General features: G+C 46.6%; 9 protein-coding genes across 9 annotated transcripts; 4 read left to right on the forward strand and 5 right to left on the reverse strand.

Annotated features, from left to right (window-relative positions):
* Positions 1 to 6,431: 6,431 nt before the first annotated feature.
* BDZ99DRAFT_555467 (uncharacterized protein) lies at positions 6,432 to 7,135 on the forward strand. The gene has a single exon (XM_033727152.1). The coding sequence runs from the start codon at positions 6,739 to 6,741 to the stop codon at positions 6,901 to 6,903; it is 165 nt and encodes a 54-aa protein (XP_033568246.1). The 5' UTR covers positions 6,432 to 6,738; the 3' UTR covers positions 6,904 to 7,135.
* A 188-nt stretch (positions 7,136 to 7,323) lies between these two features.
* BDZ99DRAFT_512991 (FAD binding domain-containing protein) lies at positions 7,324 to 9,862 on the reverse strand (the record flags this gene model as incomplete). Its single annotated transcript, XM_033724665.1, has 5 exons — positions 9,851 to 9,862; positions 9,367 to 9,801; positions 8,438 to 8,858; positions 7,557 to 8,379; positions 7,324 to 7,507 (listed from the first exon to the last, which is right to left on the reverse strand). Exons 2-5 carry the CDS (start codon positions 9,472 to 9,474, stop codon positions 7,324 to 7,326), a joined length of 1,536 nt encoding a protein of 511 aa, XP_033568247.1. The 5' UTR covers positions 9,475 to 9,801; positions 9,851 to 9,862.
* A 3,070-nt stretch (positions 9,863 to 12,932) lies between these two features.
* Positions 12,933 to 14,422, forward strand: BDZ99DRAFT_469799 (uncharacterized protein). Its single transcript, XM_033721587.1, has one exon. It carries the CDS (start codon positions 12,968 to 12,970, stop codon positions 14,156 to 14,158), a length of 1,191 nt encoding a protein of 396 aa, XP_033568248.1. The 5' UTR covers positions 12,933 to 12,967; the 3' UTR covers positions 14,159 to 14,422.
* BDZ99DRAFT_577742 (YIF1-domain-containing protein) lies at positions 14,404 to 15,817 on the reverse strand. Its single transcript, XM_033728732.1, has 2 exons — positions 15,294 to 15,817; positions 14,404 to 15,193 (listed from the first exon to the last, which is right to left on the reverse strand). Exons 1-2 carry the CDS (start codon positions 15,787 to 15,789, stop codon positions 14,652 to 14,654), a joined length of 1,038 nt encoding a protein of 345 aa, XP_033568249.1. The 5' UTR covers positions 15,790 to 15,817; the 3' UTR covers positions 14,404 to 14,651.
* A 170-nt stretch (positions 15,818 to 15,987) lies between these two features.
* BDZ99DRAFT_469801 (cytosolic Fe-S cluster assembling factor nbp-35) lies at positions 15,988 to 17,376 on the forward strand. The gene has a single exon (XM_033721588.1). It carries the CDS (start codon positions 16,116 to 16,118, stop codon positions 17,127 to 17,129), a length of 1,014 nt encoding a protein of 337 aa, XP_033568250.1. The 5' UTR covers positions 15,988 to 16,115; the 3' UTR covers positions 17,130 to 17,376.
* Positions 17,377 to 17,599: 223 nt separating this feature from the next.
* Positions 17,600 to 19,231, reverse strand: BDZ99DRAFT_555501 (HET-domain-containing protein). The gene is made up of 2 exons (XM_033727153.1): positions 18,663 to 19,231; positions 17,600 to 18,636 (listed from the first exon to the last, which is right to left on the reverse strand). The coding sequence occupies exons 1-2, from the start codon at positions 19,199 to 19,201 to the stop codon at positions 17,697 to 17,699; spliced, it is 1,479 nt and encodes a 492-aa protein (XP_033568251.1). The 5' UTR covers positions 19,202 to 19,231; the 3' UTR covers positions 17,600 to 17,696.
* Positions 19,232 to 20,092: 861 nt separating this feature from the next.
* BDZ99DRAFT_577745 (cytidine deaminase-like protein) lies at positions 20,093 to 21,635 on the forward strand. The gene is made up of 3 exons (XM_033728733.1): positions 20,093 to 20,257; positions 20,316 to 20,367; positions 20,415 to 21,635. Exons 1-3 carry the CDS (start codon positions 20,122 to 20,124, stop codon positions 21,451 to 21,453), a joined length of 1,227 nt encoding a protein of 408 aa, XP_033568252.1. The 5' UTR covers positions 20,093 to 20,121; the 3' UTR covers positions 21,454 to 21,635.
* A 782-nt stretch (positions 21,636 to 22,417) lies between these two features.
* BDZ99DRAFT_577746 (uncharacterized protein) lies at positions 22,418 to 22,891 on the reverse strand (the record flags this gene model as incomplete). Its single annotated transcript, XM_033728734.1, has 1 exon — positions 22,418 to 22,891. Exon 1 carries the CDS (start codon positions 22,721 to 22,723, stop codon positions 22,418 to 22,420), a length of 306 nt encoding a protein of 101 aa, XP_033568253.1. The 5' UTR covers positions 22,724 to 22,891.
* A 58-nt stretch (positions 22,892 to 22,949) lies between these two features.
* BDZ99DRAFT_469805 (alpha/beta-hydrolase) lies at positions 22,950 to 24,019 on the reverse strand. The gene has a single exon (XM_033721589.1). The coding sequence runs from the start codon at positions 23,943 to 23,945 to the stop codon at positions 23,061 to 23,063; it is 885 nt and encodes a 294-aa protein (XP_033568254.1). The 5' UTR covers positions 23,946 to 24,019; the 3' UTR covers positions 22,950 to 23,060.
* Between the last annotated feature and the right edge of the window lie 102 nt (positions 24,020 to 24,121).

Here is a 24,121-nt window from a genome sequence, read left to right on the forward strand (position 1 = left end):
CGGCTGCCCCCTTTTCCTATCACCTGATCTGGTAAGGACCTCGCGTACACGCGTGCCACGCGCCGAAACGGCATAGAGGCCGTACGCCACGCGCTTGGCCACGCCCTTATATCCGGTGGCCCGTCTCCCGTTTTCCTATTCCTTACACAACGTCTTAATTCTCTATATAGCATTATATATAGCACCTAATTAACGCTTCTTTTTAAGCCCTTAACCTTTTATATATAGCGCTATTATAATATTATATTATATCTACTTTTACTACTATAAACACCTTTACTAACCTAACTATAATACTTCTAAAGCTTATTAGCTTTATAAAGGAATAGTAGGCTGCTATAATAGAAGTCCTGTCCGCCTAGAAATAGGAAATTACTGCTCTATAAAAGGAAGTAGCCGTAATTTAGTCTAAATCTACTTTTACTCTACTACTAGCGCCCGACTAATAATTTACAGGGCCTTTTGTTTATAAATTAAATAATAGCTTAATACCTGCTAATAATATAAACTATATATAAACCCTAACTATTAAAGTTACTTTACTAACTTTAATAGACTTCTTCCTAATAGCCGCCGCCCTGCCGACCCTAAAAACTAAATATCTAATTAACCTTCTAATATTTAAGGGAAGTTAAAAGGAACTCCTAATTTTTATTTAATAACTATAGTATAAACTAGAAGGAAATACTAATTAATACCTAACTAAACGTGCTCGCCTGCTATATACTTACTTTTAATTAGAATTTAACCTGTTAACGCTTATTAACCCCTTAATAGACTAAAATATCTGCACTATTAATTAACTTATCTAATTCCTGCAGGCTATATACGGCAATCCGAACTAGAAACTTATATCCTTAAATTAACTCTATATACTAAAGTAAAAAAGGCGTGCCTTTATATTATACTTTGCTAAATTCTAATAACTTACTGCTAATATAGATCTAAATAAAGCTGGCCTAATAACTTAGCTCTAATACTCCCTCTTTAATAAACTCTACTATATAATAGTTAGCGCTACTACTTTAAATAATCTAAACAACTATACTAACTTAATTGCAAAGTATAATAATAATTTATAATTCCTGCCCGGCTAACTCTTTTAATATTCCCTTCTGTTATAAAAGAACCTAGATGCAATAGAAATTAATATATTTAAATATACTCCAGCCGGCTTAGCCGAATAAGATAAATATTATTAAAAGGGCCTCTACTTTAAATATAGAAAGCATAGCTATATCTCCTGTAATTACTCTATTTTTTTACCTTAAGTCTAATTATCTAGTATAGATAAGCCTTTAAGCTCCTAACCGCGTATATACATATAATTAACTAATTCCACCTAATTCTTATCTGCCTGCTATTCCTCTATATCTACTGCTTTATCCTCTAGCTTTAATTAATCTAGAGGTAGCTGCTTATCCTATATAAAAAAGTTATTAAAAGCCCTATTTTAGGGCTAAGTTGCCCTCTAGAACTATTCTAACCCCGGATTTCTATAAACCTATTTAAAGAACCTAAACCTAACTCCTAGAAATAATAGATTTTTATCTCTATTTCTGTATAATAAGGCCCTACCTGTATAAATACTATAGCTCTAATTAATAGTAGAGCTATAGGTATAGGTTATATTTACAGGAATTTAGCGCGCGCATAGAACTTTTGCCTTAACCTGCTTTCTTATATTTTACGCCTAACTAGATTTAATAGAAAAATACTTAAAAAAAAATAGATTACGCACTCTGCGTAAGTAACCTTCTGCCACCTAAACTATATAGAATAGATCCGTCTCTATATACTAGAACTTAGCAAATATAAGCTGCTACTAAAATAGCCCTAGCTATATAAGCACTATATTAGATTTAACTATAATAACTAATAACTATTGTTTTAATTATCCTAATACCAGGCGCAATACCTACGCAACTTCTAAACCTCTGCAATAAAAACTTATATAAAATAGCTTCCTAAAGCGCCCCTTATTAAGCAGTGCCTAATACCTTTAACCTAATACTTTTACTTGCAGTAATTAAGCCTATCTATATAACACTAATATAATTACTAGCTTTCTAAAATAGTATACTAGATAAATATGCCCGACCCTAAACCTAAGCTAGAAACCAAACCCGAAACTAAATCTAATTCTAAATTTAAACCTAATACCCGGATAGATATCTATATACTAAACGCGGTGTCTATAACCTAATTAGCCTAACAACCTAATTATAAAATCTTTACTATTATAATTGCTAATATTAATAAGGCCTTAGCTCTAAAAACCTAAACTAACCCAGCTATAAAAGTCCTAGCATAATATTACTATTTACTAAAGACCTTTTCCTAATAGAAAGCTAATAAGTTACCTAAATACTAAATATATAATTATAAAATTATGCTTAAAAACGGTAAACTATATAGATTTAGCCTGTTATATAGAATATTATAAAATAAATTAAAGGTGCTAAGGAAGTACCTTAATAATAACCTTGCAAAAGGATTTATCTATACTAGTTTATTACCTATCGCCTCTCCGGTTATTTTTATTAAAAAGCCCGGAGAAGGCCTATAATTCTGTGTTAACTACCGCGCGCTAAATACTATAACTATTAAGAACTAATACCTAATCCCCTTAATTTAGGAGACCCTAGTATAATTAAGTAAGGCGAAATACTATATAAAGCTTAATATTATCTCTGTATTTAATTGCTTATAAATCGCGAAAGAAGATAAATAGCTAACTGCTTTCCGGACGCGATACGGCCTGTTTAAATACCTAGTAATACTATTTAGATTAGCTAATACTTCTAGTATATTCTAATACTATATAAATAACGTGCTCTGCCTATACCTAGATATATTCTATACTATATATATTAATAATATTCTAATATATAGCAAAAACTTTAAAAACTACTAGTATTATATAAAGCTAGTCCTAAAAGTAATAGAAGCCGCCGGCCTATAACTAGATATTAATAAGTGCGAATTCTATTAGGATAAGGTTACCTACCTAGGGTATATAATATTAACCGGCGGAATTAGTATAAACCTAAATAAAATTAAGAATATCTATAACTAGGAAGTCCCCTATAATATTAAGGATATACAAGCCTTTATTAAATTTATAAACTTCTACTAACAATTTATTAATAATTTCTCTAGCCTGGCCGCTCCCCTAATTATACTTATAAAGAAGGATGTTCTGTTCCGGTTTAATAAGTCCTGCCGTGCAGTATTTAAACAACTTAAGACAGCGTTTACCACCGCCCTAATCCTCTATTATTTTAACCCTAAACTGCCGATTATTATTAAGGCTAATTTATCCGACTATATAAATACTAGAGTGCTCTTGCAAATAGATAAATAAGGAATACTCCGACCTATAGCCTACTTCTTAAAATAATTAAGTTCTGCCGAATATAACTATAAAATCTATAATAAGAAACTCCTAGTAATTATCTAATACTTTAAATAGTGGCGGCCTAAACTAAAAGGTATAGTATTTCTAATTTAGGTTCTTAGTAACTATAAAAACCTATAGTACTTTATAACTATAAAGCAGTTAAGCTACTAATAGGCTTATTAGTCCGAATACCTGTCCTAATTTAACTTTTTAATTACCTACTAACCTAGTAAGTATAGTAAGAAGCCTAATACCTTAACGCGTTATACGTAAAATACGCCTATATAAAAAGAAGCTTAAGCAGCCCGAAATTAGATACTGCTCTATTCTAACCTGTTTATATAGTTAAATCTAACAGAAACTAACTAAATAATTTAGGAAATTATTAAGAATAAATACCTAAATAATAAGTTTATTTAGGAAGTTCTAGAAATATTATGCTCCGGAGTACACTGCTCTAAAAAGATTACCCTAAGCAAATATAAAGAGCGAAATAGTAAGCTCTACTTCTACAACTAAATAGTAATTCCTAATAATAATAAACTAAAGATTAAACTGCTTTATTATATATATAATTCCCCTATTAGCAGCTACCCTAAATATAGAAAAACTTTAGAAATCCTCTAAAAAAAATACTACTAGCTGTATATATTTAAAATAATCCGCCGATTTATAGTATACTATTACACCTGTTACTATATAAAGGCTTTAAGAGAAAAGTATAATAGCTTTCTAAAACTTCTGCCTGTCCTGCAGTATTACTGGCGAGATATTTCTATTAACTTTATTATTAAACTACCTAAATCCAAAGGCTGCACTAATATTATAGTTATAGTAGACCGCCTAAGCAAGTACTAATATATAATTCCCTGTAGAATAATTACAGCTAAGGCTACAGCCGACCTATTCTACCGATATATTTAGGTATATTATAGATTGCCTAATATATGCGTATCTAATTAAGGATTATAGTTTATTTCCGTATTTTAGGATAAACTCTATAAGCAACTATATATTAAAGCCTAATTATTATTAGCCTTCTACCCGGAAACTAATAGCTAAATAGAGAAGGCTAATTTAATACTAGAATAAGTCCTCCGCGCCTATATAAACTATAAGCAAAATAACTAGGTTACCTAGCTACCATCCGCTTAGTTTAAGGTAAATAATATCTAATCTAAATTAATAACAGTAACACTGTTTATTGCTATCTTAGGATAACACCTAAGAATAGGCTTTAAACCGCTATTAGGAACTCCGCGCCCTGCCTATTAAGCACTGCAAGCACTTAAAGCTAATTAGATAGTTAATAAAATATTAGATATTAAGCAGTTTATCCGCAAAGAGATAACTTAGGCCTAAGCAATATAAGAAGAATACGCTAACTAAAAATATATAGGCGCACCAGCCTATAAAGTAGGTAATAAAGTCTAGTTAAATATACGGAATATCTATATAAATTAACCCGCTAAGAAGCTTAATTAGAAGAACCTAGGGAAGTTCCTAATTATACAGATTATTTCTCTATACGCCTATTAACTAGGCCTACCTAAATTTATAAAGATATATCCTATCTTCTATATTTTATTACTCTGTCCTGCCGCTCTATAAGCTAACTACCTGCCTGGCTAGGAGTTGCCCCTACCTAAACCTATTTAAGTTAAAGAAGAGACTAAATAGTATATTAACTGTATTAAAGGCATGCGCCTAAACCGGCGCTAAAAGCAATATAAGTACTTAGTCCGATGGACTGGATACAACAACCTGTCCTGGCAACCCGTTGACAACCTAAAGAACACTACTACTGCGGCTGATTATTATTACTGCTACCCCGAAGCTTACGATCCTGCGTCCGATAAGCCCCGTCCTACTGGACCCTGAAACCTTAATTAAGATTTAATTTACAGCCCTACTCCCGATAAATAGCTGTATATATTACGAACAGCGCCTTCTACTCGCCAAGAGACTTAGGTTTAGGAGGGGGGTACTGTCACAGTATTAACCGCGACACCCTACCTACCGAAATTCTGCCGCAGATTGCTACAACTCCAGCAATCTGCACCGGCCTACTACTGTTAGCCGGCCTCCTGCCCTGCCTACCCTGCTCTGCTCCCGTCTCGCTTCCGCTTCCTATCCTGTCCCGCTCCAGCCACCTACCGGCTGCCCCCTTTTCCTATCACCTAATCTAGTAAGGACCTCGCGTACACGCGTGCCACGCGCCGAAACGGCATAGAGGCCGTACGCCACGCGCTCGGCCACGCCCTTATATCCGGTGGCCCGTCTCCCGTCTTCCTGTTCCTTACACAACGTCTTGATTCTCCACGTAGCATTGTATATAGCACCTAATCAACGCTCCTCTTTAAGCCCTCGACCTCTCGCGTGTAGCGCTATCGTGACAAGTATTATATAGCTGCAATATTTTAATATATATATAAAGGACCGCACTATAGGCGTATATTACTTACTTATTTTAAATAGTTATAAAAGCTATAACTTACTTAAATTTAAAAAGCTTTATAAGAAGAATAATATTATTACGCTATATATACCGCCGCACGCCTTATATCTATTGCAGCCGCTTAATATAGGCTGTTTTACGCTGTTAAAAAAAGCGTATAGTTGCTAAATTAAGGATCTAGCGTATAACTATATTAACTATATTATAAAGCTTAAGTTCCTACTAGCTTTTAAAGCAGTATTTAATAACTTATTTATAAAAAGTAATATTTACGCAAGCTTTTAAAGCGCCGGCCTTATACCGCTTAATCTAGAGGTAGTGCTTTTAAAGCTTAATATTATACTTTATATACTATCGCCTCCTGCTGTAGAGGCTTAATAGGAATTAAAAACACTAAGTAATACTCTTAAGCTAGGCTCTTAGTTAGCTTTAATTTATAATTGCATTTAAATATATTAATATAGCTCTCCTACTGCAATTCTTAAGTTGCTTAATTTGCTTGTTAGAGGCGCTAAGATGCAGATGCATAGGGCTGTGTTATTGCGCGATTAGGTTACAAGCCTTTAAAAGGCGAATAAGGCCGCCATAAAGCGTAGAGAGCGCAAAAGAAAGCGAATTCAGAGGCAAGGAGTCCTAACAAAGGCACAGGGCTCTAATATAATCGCTTAAAAGGAAGCTAATGAATAAATTGAGGGGGAAATGCGTCAAAATAGGAGGCGCCCGGGTGGAAGTGCACGGCAGCAGGCGCGCTGCAGGCGCTGCGGCGAGACAGGACATAACTCTCGTACGTGTCAAAAAGATAAGGAAATTGTTGTAGATTAGACTGCAGGTCGTATTAAGTTAATATCTATTGGCGTTGTGGAGCAATTTGCATTTAATGTTGCGATTTGCTTGTGAGGTGGGCCACTCGCTTGGGTGGGCCGCTCGCTTGTGGAGTACGTTACAAGACTTCGTACACCTAAGCTTAGTGGCTTATATTGACGACGCGGACGGAGGAACTTCGAGATATGAAAAAATGGGGAGATGTAAGAGAGATAGGTGAAATGATTTGCGAGGAGTCGACAGAAGGATTTCTAACATGCGCTCCGTCTTCATTCGTCGATGTATGATGACAGCCGAACGAGCAAAGAGCTGTCTATGCGGAAAAATTCTCTAAGCCTTATGTCTTCGAAGATTTAAAAGAGCATCAACACTCAATCACAAGGAAGCGTTTGATGGATGACAGTCTATGAATATGTCAGGAAGAAGAAGAAAGGAGGCGGGGGTGAAGCGGGGAAGGTGCAGGTCACGTGAGAGCAATTCACGATGACAACACATTTCATTTTAAGACTAGCAACCCTACTGCAAGTGTGGACTACATAAAGAGAATGAAATCGGAGGTAATACTCACCTCCGAATGGTAATTATAGCTGCCCGACTCTGAGTCGAGCATAGATAGCGTTCTTCACTCGCTCGCGAACACCTACGTCGAACTCCCCTTCGGCGGTCCCCCAAACTTGAAGTACCCCTTATTCAGCGTCTGAAAAACACCCATTGGATCATGCCTCTTCGCGATCTTCTCCAATCTCTCATAGTTGTCTTCACCATAACTGCCCAGCACGTCTTGGTAGTCGCTCCCATAATTCATGTCTGCTTCCTGGTCAGCGCTTGCAACTCCTAGATCGTCTTTTCCTTAGGATTGACTTGCAGATATACTCCCGATACATTCCCGTCTCCTTGGCCCTTCCAACTACCTTATCCAAAATCCCCACAATCGACCCAATGACCGCCTCATCGTCCTGCTGCGCCAGCCACATCGGACAGAGCTGCATAATCAGGAACGGGCCATCATCCGCATTTTTGGGCAGAGGCGTCGCATTTCCGCCATTCCGCTGCATCTTCACAAGCGTCTCTTTCGTGATGAACTGCAGAACGAGTGGGTACTCCAACCCTGACACGCTCTCTACGGGCACGACTTCTTCGAGATACGTTTCCGTCATGAACTCGATAAGCTGGACATTGAATTTGAAAGTGTGCATCCAGTAGGACTGCCGCCGACCTTTCGGGTTACTGGCGTTTGTTTCGAGGGTCAGGTCTGCTAGAGTGCGGATCTTAGTCGTATCTGTGAGGCTCGGGATAGCTTTGTAGGCATTGAAGACCGGGGGATTTGGAGCAGGAGTAGCATGCATAAGTAAGATACTCATAACCGTGGCACCCTGGAATTTGACAAAGGAGAGCCAGGTCGCCGCGTGCTCGTCTGGGTTGTTTCCGAAGTCCACGAATGCTTTGATGAGATCGGACCCATACGTCGTGGCGTTGTACACGCGGCTTCCGCCCCAGATGGAACCTTGCGGGAAGGTCTCAAGATCGAAGCGTGTTACGACGCCGACGTTGCTGCCGCCGCCGCGGAGAGCCCAGTAGAGATCCGGGTAGAACTTCTGGTTGACTTGGAGGATGGAGCCGGCGGCGGTGACGAGTTCGTAATTGGCGACGTTGTCGCAGCCCCAGCCGTGGGAGCCGGAGAAGAAAGAAATGCCGCCTTCATCGAAGCTACGATGAGCGAGTTGCAACGGCATTAGAGATGGGAGTAGTCGTACCTCCTAACGTAAACCCACCAACTCCAATATCAGCCACTCGCCCTCCAATTACTGCTAGTTGATCTGCTTCCAGGGAGGTGTAAACACGATACCACGTATTCCCAGCGCCTACCTTCGCGATCTTCTTGTCATCGGTGATCTCAATCGCGTCCAATCGGGCGAGGTCGATAGTGATGCCACCGTCAACGTTCGAAGCGCCTGCGAAGGCCGCATGGCCTCCGCTTTTCACCGCAAACGAGCATCCGAGCTTCCTAGATACGAGCACTACCACGACGACTTCTTTGGCGTTGCGGGGTTGGAAGATGCAGAATGGGGTTACTGAAGCTTGTTGGGCAGCCCAGAAGTTGGAAGCCCATGCGGGGATTTCTGGTGAGCTATGGGGGATAGTTTCAGCCTTGAAGACGGATGCGAGAAATGTGCACTATGACGGATAGATATTGGAATTTAGCGGATGGTTTTCAGATTTGGGGGCCGCAAAACGACTGACTGCAGTAGAACATGTGTTGTTTGGCAAGTGAATGTACCCCTCGAGGGAGATCCCTAGGTCTGTGAGAGCATGATCGATTTCGAGACTCTCCGGTTCGGTGTATTCGTATGCGAATGTTCCAATGCAGAGAGTGAGAGGTGCGAGGACCCGGATCAACGAGTTGGACCACATACTGAGAGCTTGAATGGGAGAGTCATAAGTAGAAGATGTGTATGAAAGAACGTCAGAGGTCGCACATATGCGGGGGTACCTGTAGTGTTACCTCACGCACTTTCTCCCCTCGATTTTATTTAATCTATCATGCAGCACGCGGTAGGCAGATCTGCACACCTGCATTGCCTCGAAATGGAGGAGCGCGGAAGCACGATGTTAGCTTCGCAACTGTACACATTCAATATGGTTTCACGGAAGAATAGTAGTGAAAGTCATTTGAAGGTTGCACCATCTCAATGAATTTTTTCAATAATGGTAAATCTTGAGCACGACGACAAGACAATTGTCGTTTTGAATGTAAAGCCGAAGAGAGTAAGAGACACGATGAGTGATACATCCTTATCTAGGTCACAAAATATTCTAACTTTGACGGTGGCCTAAGAAGTGAGAGTGAATCTCCAAAGGAATACCTGACCCCTGGCTACTTCGGAATTGCAAGCATAACGCATGTAAGCTACCCGAATGCCCTTTAAACACCAGCAATACCAAATGTGATCCGTAAGTCTTGCTAGCGGACTGCACCGAGGGTGTGGGCAACATTTCGTTTAGTTTGTTCCAGTGCTAGAGTTTCCGGTCGTAGGTGCGGCTGGCTGATTGATGGGGTCTCAGTGGCTTGTGGATCGTTCGGTCGATGTCTCTACCACAGGTGTAGGCTCGCGATTACCTGGAGTGATGAGCACAATGTTATTCTTCAGGGGTTCCCTTAAGCGTACCATTGATGCCCGATGACACTTCTTTAGACGTTTCTTCAGGAGTGGTGGTAGGAGTTTGGCACTTTGTGTCAGCCCACGCGCCGATGTGGGCCAGGATATGCCCTAAACTATCTGCATTTTTGGGATTACTTGAGGAAGTCTGACTAGGCATGGCTGAAGGGTGATTATAATTCTGAATGAGGACGAACGCTTTACTTTTTGTGCGGTTGGATGAGAATGGGAATGAAGAGGTTAGCTATGCTCTCCAGAGCCTGCTTTATAGAAAAAAGGTTTCTAAAATATCGGAAGTGACGCTCCTCCATTTTCTTATTTCCTCTTTGGGTCATTCGACAAAACGTGGCGTTTCTGACGTGGGATATGGCAGCGGATTGGCGGATCGAAAACGAGGTGTTCGCACTGACTTCGAACTGACTTCGAACTGACTTCGAGCAGGAACAGACGTTGCTTAAATGTTATCTGGATTGCATAGAACATTCTGCAGGTACTTCATGATCCTGATAGCTAACTCCGCCCTGTTGAAGTCACTCCATATTTCACGTAACACGTGCTAAGAACTGTCAGAACTCTCTGAAGTGTTTGTGCATAATTGCTTTAGTCTGAACTTACAGTTCGTGCAGAATGAGCATCATGCCGTGTACAATAGCATTCGTGCGTTAAATAACCTCAGCCTCACTCAAAAAAATGGCCGACGCTAACCCGATCTGGTCATTCGACACTGCCCCAGGTGTGCATAGGTCATGGCAGGCAGCCTTAGTGTTCTTACGTTCCGCATTCAGATTGACCTCAACTTTCTCCAACTGTCCAAATTATCGCAAGATTGTAGTTGAGCCGCAACAGCACGATGTCTGCACCACCCAATATCTCCTTCACTGGTGTGCCAGTCCAGCCTCGCTCGTCGAGAATTTCGCCTGCGGTTTGGGACAGCCACAAAGCTGTCATTCTTCAAGAGTTTCACAATAAGGGACTTGCGCATACGAAGAAATGGATGGAAAAAAACCGGAAATTCTACGCTACGTATGTCGTGCTGTGCAAAGCTGTTGATGATTCAAGCTAAGAGGTTTAGAATGAAGCAATACCAATATCAGATATACACGAAGTGGCGACATGCACAGCCAAGCGCCACCGTCGAAGAGAGACCAGCGATCAGCGCTCATCAGATAGTCCCGAGGACTTCTGTGTCCGGGTTGCGGCTTGAACAATCCATGGACCAGGAAAGCAGTATTACCCCGAGCTCAAAAAGCCCGCCTCGCTCTCGAACGGCCGAAAAAATGGATGAGACAAAACGAAGATTGAGCACAGCAAGCACGAGGAGCAACGCATCGCTCAAGAAAGCAAGATTGACTGAAAACTCACCTCTGCGGCCTTTTATCATCGCATCTAGACACGATTCTTCGCAGGATTCTGAAGATCTCGCGGTCCTTTCGTTGTCCTCTGATTTGATGCTCACTCTCGATGATGGCGAAGAGGCGAACTTAGCATTGGTAAGCAACATCTTTCAAGGGATTACTGTATCGTGCTGACCGTAACGCGAGGTTGATTTGGACCACTTGAAAGAAACCGCAGATGTCCTTTTCGGACTCGCGTACAGTGATGAAGCGTACCACTTGTATCTAACTGTGTGGTATGAACTCGGAATCCACGAACCAGAACTTTTAGCGGTAGTACACATCCTGACAGCCTTGGTTTATTCAATGGCGACTAAAGAACAGTACGGATTTGTCGAAGCTATTCTTGAATCAAGATTGGACGGCCTGTCACCCTCGCAGGCTACCGAGCGCTTCCTCTTCGGAAGCCTGTTAGCACAGCTCTACTTGCGCCAATGCCAATCCGGAGCTGATGCCAAAATACGCCTTGCATCCTACGTCCAAAAGATAGTTGACAGCAGAGATCGAATGTTCGACCAAGTACAAGCCGGTGGCGTCGCTCTCAACTTACCCCTGTTGTTTTGGCTTGACAGAAGCTACTGTTACATTCAGACTGGATCTGCTAGGTACACTAAAGTACGCTTCAACAATTCCGACGAGCGTGGCTTTGAGCATACCGTGGAGTTTGAAAAGAGGTGCATGCTACGAAATTGGGCTTCGGGATCCCATTCGCTAGCACCCGGTCTTACGAGCAGAGTATTACTGACTGAGCCGATCACCCACGTCATTTATACTTGCCAAGACCAGGTCATGTCTCTTGAAGAATTGGAACCATTTTTGAAATCAACGGCTTCCGCCGATGGGACTATCTCTTACGACATGGTGGCAACGGGACTCTTCTGTCTGCTTGCTCAACGCAGCCGTCTCAACAGTGCCGAACCATGGTTCGTTGGGACCGCAAGCATCAAGCTGGGCTATGGCTCAAGCCCAATGGAGATATTGAAGGTGGTGTGCATTGCCCTTGTCGACATTGCCAGCGTTAAATGGAGCGATTTATTGGCTGGAGTGCCCGAGAGGAGCGGTAACCTTCTGAACAGGCTTCACGAGGCGACAAACATATTGCTCAAGCAGGGACCCAACGCGCTTAGAGAGACATTCGTGGACATCTATCTCTCCGACAGGATGCGAAATGTGCTCTGGCAACCTAGTTACGATCATATCAAGCCTTTCTTACAAGGCGTGTTAGTTAGGCACACGCTCAAGCTGCCTGCCCTTCATCGAAAGCTGAGCGATGTAATTTCTGCAAATCATCGGCCACGACCTTAGAAAGGAAATGAAGTGAGGCCGACCAGTGGCAACGAGACAGCGACTGAAGTGTGAACTATGGAAAGAGATAACGGAAAGACACCAAGAAATTTGGAATGAGATGGAGGGACCTGCTGACCTTGTACAGCCCTATAACAAATTGAAGGGCTTCAAATTGCATCATTGTAGAGTTCCAGTCAGGGAAAAACGTGTACGCTTTAGCGGAGGACCACTTAGGCATTGAAATATAGAATCTGCTGGTGAAACAGATGCTATAATGTGAGGAGTTGAAGTTAATGAGTTCAAATAAGGCCTGGAGGTTATGCCGTCGGCGCTCCGACCATTTCTTGGCATGACCGAGCATCTCAAAAAACTATAGCTACTGCACCTCCTCTCTGACATTCCCCAAACTACCATCACCCTCCTCCAAACCCCCCACACCGCCACAATGCCTCCCAAAAAGATGACCGCCAACCCCCTCCGCGGCCCCATCTACCGCGCCGGCAAACCCCTCCCAGGCCAATCCGACTCCTCCGACTCCTCCGACGAACCAGAAGAAGAAGAAGAAACACCCGCCCCAAAACCCGCGCCTCCCAAAGCCGCCTCCTTCCGCCCAAAACCCAAGCCCGCGACCCCAGCACCGGCCGCCACCTCACCCCAGGACCTCGCGGAGGGCTTCGAGACAGCGAGCGAAGACGAATCAGGGTCGGACAAAGAGGATGGGAGCGGTTCAGGCAGCGACGACGAATCTTCCAGCGAGGAAGACGAGGAGAGCTCAGAGGAGGAAGTTGCGCCGCGAAAACTAATGCGCCCCGTTTTCGTGAAAAAGAATGCGCGAGTCACCTCCGCCACCCCCGCGAAATCGTACGAGGAGATCGAAGCCGAGGCCGAAGCGCGGCGGAAAGCGACGGCAGATGCGATGCTACAAGAGCAACTCGAGCTCGCGGCTGCGGAGAAGGCGAATAGGAAGAAGCACTGGGACGAGGAGGACAACATCGACGAAGCGGAGTTCGTGGATGATGCTGATGCGGCGACACCGGAGAGCGCGGCAGCGGAGCTGGCGGCGTGGAAGCTGAGGGAGCTGCGGCGTGTGAAGAGGGAGCGGGCGGCGATTGAGGAGGCGGAGGCGGAGCGCGCTGAAGTCGAGCGGCGGCGGAACCTCTCTGCCGCCGAACGGGAGGCGGAAGATCGCGAGTTCCTAAAAAAGCAAGAGGATGAAAAGGGAGAGAGGGGCACGATGTCGTACATGCAGAAGTACTTCCACAAGGGCGCATTTTTCCAGGATGATCTCAAAGCCAACGGGGTCGATCGCCGGGATCTTATGGGCGCGAAGTTTGAGGATGCGACGAATCGCGAGATACTGCCCGAATATATGCAGATGAGGGATATGACGAAGTTGGGGAGGAAGAGTCGGACCAAGTACCGGGACATGAAGAGCGAGGATACGGGACGGTGGGGGGATTTTGAGAAGAGGGGCCCGGGGAAGGATCATGGCGTTGATGAGAGGTTCAGGTCTGATGGGCACGAGGGAAGGGGTCAAGCTGTCACGGGTGCGAATTCGGGGCCGCTGGGGGAGAGGAAGAGGCCGGGGCAGGGAGAAGATAGGGATGGTAAGAGGGCGAGGTTTGATGATCGATGAACATACTTTGGCACCGGCAGGTCAGAGACCGTGGTATCAAACTTTGAGATATGGAGGCCATCTTTTGGATTTAGCATGGCGTTTGACCTTGATGGGAGCATTTCACGGCGTTTTGCGTACTGTTATTTTACAGGGTGTTTAGTCAAGCTCACGAGACTGGGCCAAGTCCAAGGGACTAGGAATCAGACACTGCTCGAGTACGAGCTGTCATCAATAGCTTGTCAGGAGGATACCAAAATCAAGAGAGCTATTTCAAATGTCTAGAATCTGTTTCATAATTTTTATACAGTGTGAACTTGCTGGCTCATCCCAGGCTGCTTCTCCCCAAAAGACATGCACTCATTTAGTGCCTAACAGCCTTTGAGTAGTCCTAAACCGCTGACACTAAAGATCATCCAATCCTTCACTTTCGTCTCAAGGTCCAATAGCCCCATCTCCAGGAGCAGTGCTCCCGCTTGTTCGTTGTCGTCGTTTCTCATCCCTTATTCCCCCGTCAAGCCTTCGCCACCTTTGGATCCGCGCTCTGACGACTCAATAACCACATGAACACCAACTGCACCACATAGCTATACACAAACAAAAACTGCGTCCTCCTGTTCCTTTGACTCCGCGCAACTGTATAGCTTGCCGCGCTCCCCGCACCTCCTCCTTGCGCCGTATCCGGCAGAAGGACGTACCGCAAACTCCGCAGCAAAAAGAACGCATTCGCCAAAAAGACGTACAAGAACACCGTCCACCCGACCCATCCTCCAGTTCCTCCTCCGCCAGTGCCAAACGCGGTGCGGTTGAGGATCTCAGAGAGCAGCAGCGTGACGATGATTCCGACAAATTTATAGCCAGAGTAGGCGACGAGGTCGAGGAGCTGGGACTCGGATGAGATGGAGAGGAGGTAGGTGCCTAATTTTAGACCGAGGATCTCGAAGATGACGACAGCGAAGGCGGTGGTCGCGGTTATGCCGAGGAGTTCGGGATGGAAGGCGCCGCGAACACCGGCGAGGAGAGTTGAGAGAACGATGTAGGTTACGAAGGCCATTACTGTGATTCTGTTAGCACTTGAACCTTCAATGCGCCCATCAACCGTCCACGGAAGTCGTAAAGCTTTGGGAGTAAAATGGAGGGAGAAGTGAGTACGTACTCGGGATATACATATCCGGGGAATTAATATCCTCCCTTGGGGCCAGATAAAACCCATCCTGCCCATTATTCGCCAGTCTCTGCTGCCTGCTCCACGGCCGGTGCCACCACGGGAACAGCACAATGTACAATTTGCTCGCTACGTAGCTGTTGCTAACGTTGAAGTAGTGTTTCAACGCGGACACGTTGACGTAGCGGTTGAAGTTCTGTTCCATATACTCCTGGCCCGCCATGACGGCTGATTTCCCAACCTGGAAGCCCATTTGCGCCGTCGGGTCATTGATGAAGCCCGCACCAAAGTTTTGGTGCATGTAGCCGGGCTGTTGTTGGCCACCGGGCTGCTGCTGGCCTTGTTGGGGGTAGCCATATCCTTGCGACGAGGTCGAGGGCGGCGGTGGTGAGCGGAGTTGGGGGACCGTGGAGACGTGTTGCGGGACAGGGTGGTGTAGTGGGGGTGAGTGCGCAGGTGCGGGGTTGGAGTACGCTGGTCGTTGCATTGTGGGTGTGTTGGAGGTTGACGTTCAATGCAGCCTTGAGTAGTATGGAGAGAGATGCTTCTTAAGGTTTACGTGGTGTTGATTTCGCGCCAAGATATATGTGGCGGCTTGTTCTTCCAGCCCGAACGGAATCTGCCGGTCCCCGCGGACTTCTTTCGACTCGTCTTTTGGATATCTAAGCAACATTCACCTCTTTTCTCGCCTCATGGAGAACCACACTACACGACTTCCTCCGTACCTTAACACCGGCTGAAACAGCTAAAACAAACGCTCACCACAATCGCCATTGTTAAAGCCCATCTTTCCGCCCCGCCTCCCACCCCACCATGGCGCCCTCCCTCGAACCCCTTCCCGAGCCCATAGACTTCACTGCCCCTCTCAAACAAGCCCCAAAGCTCGTCGCGCCAGAGCCAGAACACTGTCCCGGCCCCGAATCCAACCTCGCCGGCACCGCCGACTCCTGCGCTGGCTGCCCGAACCAAGCCATCTGCGCCTCCGCGCCCAAAGGCCCCGACCCCGACATCCCCCTCATAACCGCGCGACTCGCCAATGTCAAACACAAGATCCTCGTGCTCTCCGGCAAAGGCGGCGTTGGCAAGTCCACCTTCTCCACCATGCTCGCGCATGGCTTCGCCGGGCTCGACAACCTCGAGAACCCGGTGGGCTTGATGGACACGGATATCTGCGGGCCGTCGATACCCAAGATGATGGGGGTGGAGGATGAGACTATTCATGTCAGCGCCACGGGGTGGAGTCCTATCTGGGCGACCGAAAGTCTGGCCGTTATGAGCGTGCAGTTTATGCTGCCGAACCGGGATGATGCTGTTATTTGGCGGGGCCCGAGGAAGAACGGGCTGATCAAGACGTTTTTGAAAGACGTGGAGTGGGGCGAGTTGGACTACTTGATTGTGGATACGCCACCGGGGACGTCGGACGAGCACCTCAGTGTGAATTCGTATCTGAAGGAGGCTGGGGTCGATGGGGCGGTACTAGTGACGACGCCGCAGGAGGTCAGTCTGTTGGATGTAAGAAGAGAGGTGGATTTTTGCCGGAAGGCGGGGATCAGGATAATTGGGATTGTCGAGAACATGAGCGGGTTTGTGTGCCCGAATAAGAAGTGCGGATACGTGAGCCAGATTTTCCGGGCCAGTACGGGTGGTGCGAAGAAGTTGGCTGAGGAAGAAGGTATACCGTACTTGGGAGCTGTGCCGCTGGACCCGCTGATCAGGCTGGCCTGCGACTTAGGCGAGAGCTTTCTGGATGCGTATCCGGACAGTCCGGCGTCCAAGGCTATAAGAAAGGTTGTGGAAGAGGTAGTTAAGACAGTGGGCGGGTCATGATGTAAGCTGAGGGATCCCGATGGTACGAATGATGTATTCGGCGTTTTATTGCATTTGAAGGCTACGTGTTAGCGAGAGCATCGGGAGGCGTTACTTGATCTTCGAGCAAAATGAGTACTCGTAACATCACGGTGGATTTTCAGAGAATTTGAAGCTACGAATTGAAACATGACACTACACTTTTACCACTATTTACGAATGAGAATCTCTGCCTTCGAGATGCCAAGGATGGTGGGCTCAAGTCATCCTCGAACATCTGATCTGGCTCAACTCACGATACGCCAAAGCCGACTCGACCATATCTTAACCATGGGAATCTTTAGTGACAATATCATGCTTCCCTCAAACAAGTTAGCAAACTACTCTCACTAATAACTCAAGATACGAAGAGGGTGCGAAAAGTCCCAACGTCAGACAACACCAGATTATTTTCAAGGGTGATCGATTCTCGAATACATTGAAATAGATAGCATCATAGAGGGTTGAAGAAGGCATGGAGGAATTGAACAAAGCATGTACCTGTTAAATGTATCCGAGATCAGGAGCCCATCCCCGGGTCTCGATGTCTCATATGAGATGTATATACTTTTTCATCGAATGGCACAGTTTCCAGGCCTGCGCGTGTATTTGGCCCACTGCTAGGCGCTCGCAGAAGTGGTCTTGTACCTCTACTAACAGTACGTTGTACGTGCACCATCCAGTATCGTTGAAATGTCGTGTGTCGAAAGTTGGGGTAGGGCATTCGTGGCCGAGGTGGAGGTATAGTACGTGTTGCGTTTCAGATATGAGAACAAGCTCACAGTTCTGGGATCGCCAACTTGATACATCCTCGTCATCTACGCCGTAGAAGACTCCGCAATGTCGAGCACGGTGGTCTCGAATTTTGTAGATTGGATGACGGTCGTCGTTCAGATCCTGTTGGGCGGTTGTCGGTCTTCCCGGGCGTTCGGGATCTGTAGTGAAAGCATCGAAGGTGAATTGGGCTACAGCTGCAACAGCTCCCCAAAGATGCAATACATTGGGTCTTGCGCTAGGATAATGACAGAGTGGAGAGCTTGATGGCGGATGAGACAGACCCCACGTAGGTCCCACCTGAAGTGCTTCTCCAATCTCAGCAGTAATCACAATGATGTGTGATCTGATTTTACCCCAGTTTTCACCAGTTGGCATGATTTCATGGTCAATGATTCCTTCCCATCCGGCCCATGACCAGCTAGGAAAATCGCTTGAGATTTTCACGGGTTTCATGGCGCTGTTTACCTCACCCCGTCGTCGCGCGTGACCACTTGGAGTCCATCGAAGTGATAGACTAAGGCAGGGTGCGGGAATGCCGCAAAGAAAATGCCACCCGGTTGATGAGCTGAGGACATCGAGAATACCGGTGATGGCATTGAGTATGTCGGAAGTATCAGAGAGAGATTTAGAGGTATACTCAGCAACTATTTCTGCGTAGACGGGAAATATCTCTCTGATACTTACTCTTTCAATAGAACTCTTCGCCAGGGGGCTCAATAGCGCAATGTCTTCATGGACAACCCCCCGGGCCACCCCGCATCCGCGCGCGCTCGCTCATTTCGGTCTTCACACCAGATGTTGGATTTGCACTGGAAATGTACTTGCTCCTTAGTAAAATAGAGGCATCTGTTGGACAAAAGTCTCTCTTGAAACGTCCATCCCCGCTTGTTATAGTGTGATCGAAAAATGACTTCAGCGAGTCTTGATGGCCTCTGAGCAAGCCGTAATCCACCAACTTCGCCACCATTCTGCGGCCTTCGAGTGAATGGTCGGACACCTGGAAGGCCTTCATTAGCGTGGAGACCAGCGACGGCACATATATTTAGGTATGCTTTGGCATATATTTGCGACATGTGTGAGATCAAGTCGTGCTTTACCGCCGCGTCGTTCTGTGTTATGCACAGGGAGTCGACCCAAAGATACCGCTCGCCCAGTTCAAAAACTACGGTCATCGCATCTTTGATAACTTGAGGTAGACGATGAGCAGAATGACTCAGTGCTTGATCCTTTAGAAGACTTGGAGTGTTGTGTGTAGTAAGCAAGAGCTGTGCTACCATTCCCCATACATAGCTCAAGGTGAAGTACCTTAAGTCGTCCAGGGTAGGATCCACTTCGGTGATGCAATTACGATGGACGTCGATAACTGTGAGCTTGAATTGTCTTGGCCACTTAAGTTCGAGGATGTTTGACAGCGTCTACCCGTGGCTTTCGCGTAGTGCAAGTTTCTCGTTCCTCGAAATTTGCCCTACTTCCACCTAACTAGTTATGGACGCGTTGGAAGTCTCCATGCCGCTCTTAGAATAGATGATAACATTGCTGATATCGGTCGTGAATGGCAGCGGGCGTTGTTTTCGATGAAGAAGTCTCGATGGCTCTGCCAACGATGGCGGAGGACACCTTGAGACTTGGTCTCGGAGATTTTTTGCGACTTTTTGGCAAAATTGGCATGTGTTCACTTCCCCGGAGAGGCCTTGTCCCACTCGAGACCATATGCTATCATACACGCCTTCCTCGGCTGCCAAGAGGCATGAGCGACATAATCCTGATTCGATTTGCCAGTTGCATTCCAAGGCTGTACCTGGCAGGGCCATCGCATAAATCGCAGTACACGTGACGAAAAGAGAATCTCTAGCGTGTAGAGCGGGTTGGGGGGATAATAGATATGAAGGAGGGTTCGGGATGTAATACTATACATGAAGAAGAATGCAGAATGGCACGAGGCTCGAGATCAAAGGCTAGTGATACGTAGCGACAAAGTTGTCTCGCGTAACGAGATGATATTCAAGCATAGCTAGTTCTAAGGTTGCTGGTAGACCACGTCGAAAGCTGCTGAGGGTGGCTGGGGGTGGATGAGGTTGACGATGGAGGAAGTAAGGATGGGAAGATGGCACTCGAGGCAGAGCGAAGGCCAAGAATTCGGCCCAACCTGATCCCGCGGCATCAAAAAACGGACCTCGAGCTTCCTCGGCCCAAAACAATGACCACATCGCAAATCGCACAGCATGGCATCTTCCACGGCCGTGTTGATGCCCAGAAGCTGGGAATCACTCCAAAGCAAGGTCGCTTGGTCGCCTTGAGGACCCGTGATGAGCTGCGAGCTGCCACAGAGCTTCGTGAGTACTTCTCCATACGCCTTTGACTAGCTTGGACACAGTCCTAACTAATTGCCAGTTGACGCATACGTCGTTGCAGTACCCGCTGTCTTCGCGAGTGCAGTTCTGGAGTATGTCCACTTGACATGGGCTTGATGTCAATCGCTGATCTTTGAAGCGTCATCCGGATCGCAATACCCAACATTCGCGATGTGAACATCCAGCACCTACGCCGAGTCGTAAATTTTCCATTCCTTCCAGACCACATCCAGCAGACCTTCGCTGCGTCGGCGCAAACATGGCCTTTTCCTAACGATCTCGACGGTGCACCTCAAGCAGGCAACTCGAATCCTATCGAGACCCGCTACCTCCTCGTCTCCCCAGCATCCCTTATAGCCCTCCCCGATCTCGTAGCTTCGCTTGTTCGAGAACCACCCTTTTCGATCGCAAATATCGTGCCCCACGTCTTCACCATACCCGTCCCAGCCCTCGCGCCCACATCAGCTGAAGAAGCTCAGGAATGGAGCGAGAAATACTGGTCGATATCGTACAAGAACACGAATCCGTATGGGCCACATCCAAGCCTGCTTGAGAGAAATCAAGCCGGAATCGAGCCATACGCTGGTACATGGCTTGCACTAGCTGAGGTGGCAGGCGGACAAACGAGTTCCCGGGGCATTGGGGAGAACGTTGGTTGTGTCATCGTGCAAAAGGAGCGCAAAGAGCACAGAGTCATCGCAGTGGCTGGAGATGCGCGGTGGCGAGGTACTGGTGATTCAAAGCCCTGCACAGAAGAGCCGGGAAACGTCATGGCACATGCTGTGATGAGAGCCATTGGCATGGTCGCCAGGAAACGTGTACGGCTCGAACACTCACCTGATGAACTAACACCAGATGCAGCGGGATATATTGCTTGTGATGTACCACTGTCACCAGTGGAGCATTCGTTCTTCTCCGTTGACAATTTACCATCCACTGGCTACCTGTGCGTGGATCTTGACATCTACTTGACACATGAGCCTTGCGTCATGTGCTCGATGGCGATTCTGCATTCTCGGTTTCGACGCTGCGTTTTCGAGCATGCAGTAAAGGCTACCGGAGGCCTCACGACCTCGAGAGAGAGTCCGTCTGTCGAGAACGGACTTGGGTATGGCATTTCCTGGAGACCAGCAGAGCTAAATTGGAAGTTTCTAGCTTGGCAATGGGAAAATGAATAATTACATACTCCACATATTGAGCGCCGACTTTTGAGTTCTTCGATGCGTTTCAAGGACATTGGCTGACTTAGGGCGTTATGTTCTTCACAATCGGAAGTTCTAACACCGCGCTGCGTTCTGCCATGTGCCATTTTGATATCCGCTCTTAGTATTCTTTGAATGAAAATAGTTCCCACTACCCCATCCTCACCTTCTCAAACCCATCTTTGTCAGAAGACCTGGTTAGATGAGGAGCGACAACGACCGAGCCACACAAAGCAAGAGGCAAAAGATATGCAGTTCCAGCGCCGCGAATCAGATGCAGGTTTCACCCATTCCACGTCTGGGTATGCTTAGGTTCACCCCAAAAGTCCATCGATAGAGACGTAGACAGATCAAGGAACAGCCTTAAGAGCTCCCTACATTACCGCCGGTCCAAGATTTAGTAAAAGCCAAAGCTCAAAAGGGGGGTTCTTACCACTGAACTACGTTGGATTTTATTCCAGAGCGGCGGCGAATTGAGCCACTGACAATAAGCAATTATGAGTTCGACTCAGGAAAAGGGAAAGAAACGCCGCCATTGACGCCTCAAAAACAAATATTTCCAACACCGTGAATCGAACGCGGGTTTCACCCAACCCAACCCGATGAAAACACCAGGCAAATAAATCTCTGGTCAAACACCAAAGCCAGCCATGCACCATGAAAACCTCCGATGAAACCACCGAAGAATAGGGGGGGTGCGCTGTAACCACTGAACTACGTTGAATTGGGTTGAGAGGGGTCCAAAGAAAATAGGCTTTGAGCGTCAGGTGATACTGAGAGGAGAGCAAACAGTTTCAGGAAAGTTGCTCAATTTGCTGGGGATGTTTCAATTTTGCTACCGCTAATTACTCCGTCGGTGAAAGTGACAGCTCCGTGTCAGAAGCCACGTTCCAATCCCGCATACCAAAACATCACGACTAGAAAGCCCGACCTCCCACGCCTAGGTGATCATCCATTTTAGTCTTCCAAGACAAGTTCGATAGAACAAGATGTTGACCCTCTCCCTCTCATCATTCAACTCTTCCTTGAGATACTCCCCGAGCGGCACCTCATTCCCGTGCAATCTCCTCGCTACATCATCCGCCAAACACGCCTCCACATTCGGCGCCAAAATTGAAATGATGCCTAAAGGCGGCGTCGCTAGAAACACTGCAAAGGAACTCTTCGAATACGCTTGTTGCGTGGACCCTGGCACTGCCGGGAAGTTCCCACCCGTGATACATGCGAATATGTCTACTAGTGACATTGCAGGCAATTCAGCTGTGGTCTTCGAGCGTTACGTAGTGTTTATACGTTTCGAAATGTAACCGCTGGGCGACGGGTACTGCTGCTCAAGTACTTCGCACATCACGAAACGGTTCTCCAACTGAACAGATTGAGACGACGGCGGCTAGGCCCGAGAGAATCTGGCCGCACTAAAGGGTATCTTTGACAAGATAAAGCACGGTAGGTAGAGCTTATATGATACAGCGCAATCGAAGTCTCTTGGTCTGTCACGAGCGAGACTTGATGGCAGGTTGACCAGACTATAAGCTATATAAATACTAATCTCTAGCGTGATTAAGTTATTGCTACTCCCTCTATTAGAGGCTTTCCACGAAAGCGGTAACAGCAGCCGCCATGCTCTCCGGTGCCTCTAACGGGATCAGATGCCCTACCCCAGCTATCTGCTCAATCTTCACATCCGCGCCCGAATTCCTCAACACCACTGCAACCCTACTCTCCACATTCCCAGGCTCCTCGACGCGATCCAGTTCACCAGCAATAATCAAAACCTTCAGCACACCTTGCTCGCGTTGATACCGCTCCACGCTTCCAACCACAGCTCGTTCATAGTCCTCCGCCATCCCGTACTCCGGCCACGCCGCTCGCGCTCCTGGACTCCCGGCCACCATCCCCTTAGCCAAATCTACCCTCGTCGCTTCAGTCACATTCTCCGCCTCCCCAAGCAGGACATTCTCCACCACGAACGAGGCCGACTCAACGCTATCGTAAGCGTGGATCTGCTGCGCGCGCATGTTCTCCGAGAGCGCAAAACTGCCAGCCGGTGCGGGCGCGATGAGAATCAATCCCCTTACAAGCGACGCCACTTCCACGTTGTTCAGAAGAACTTGCGCGAGTTTGCCGCCCATGGAGTGCCCGACTACGATGACTCCGTTCGCTGAGAGTGCGAGTTGTTGCGTATTTAGGTGCAGGAGGAGGGCGACGATGTCGGCTACGTAGTCGACGATGCGGTAGGCGGTTACGTCGACGGGCGCACTGGACATGCCCCAGCCGCGGAGGGAGGGGGCTATTATCTGGTAGTGGTCTTGTAGGAGGGAGATGGAGGGGTGGTAGGTGTGGTGAGAGCCGCCCCAGAAATGAAGGAGGAGGAGAGAGGGGCGGGAAGAGGGTTGAGCCGGGGTGGAGACAAGGGTATGGAGGGTTATGGAGGGAGAAATGGGGATGGACAATTCTTGGGATGACATTTTGAGTAGAGATTATATAGGGAAAATTGGATAAGAGTTAGACGATGGCGGATGAGGCTTCTTTACTATATTACGTGATTCTGTGAAGATAGGATAGAGAACGGGAGGTGAGAGAAGCTGAGTGCGAGCGGCCTATTTATACCTAGTCTCGCTGTAATGATTTGACTTCTTCCTAA

Source organism: Mytilinidion resinicola (assembly GCF_010093595.1).
Source record: "Mytilinidion resinicola strain CBS 304.34 unplaced genomic scaffold BDZ99scaffold_42, whole genome shotgun sequence".
In the NCBI taxonomy this organism is placed as follows: Eukaryota; Fungi; Ascomycota; class Dothideomycetes; order Mytilinidiales; family Mytilinidiaceae; genus Mytilinidion; species Mytilinidion resinicola.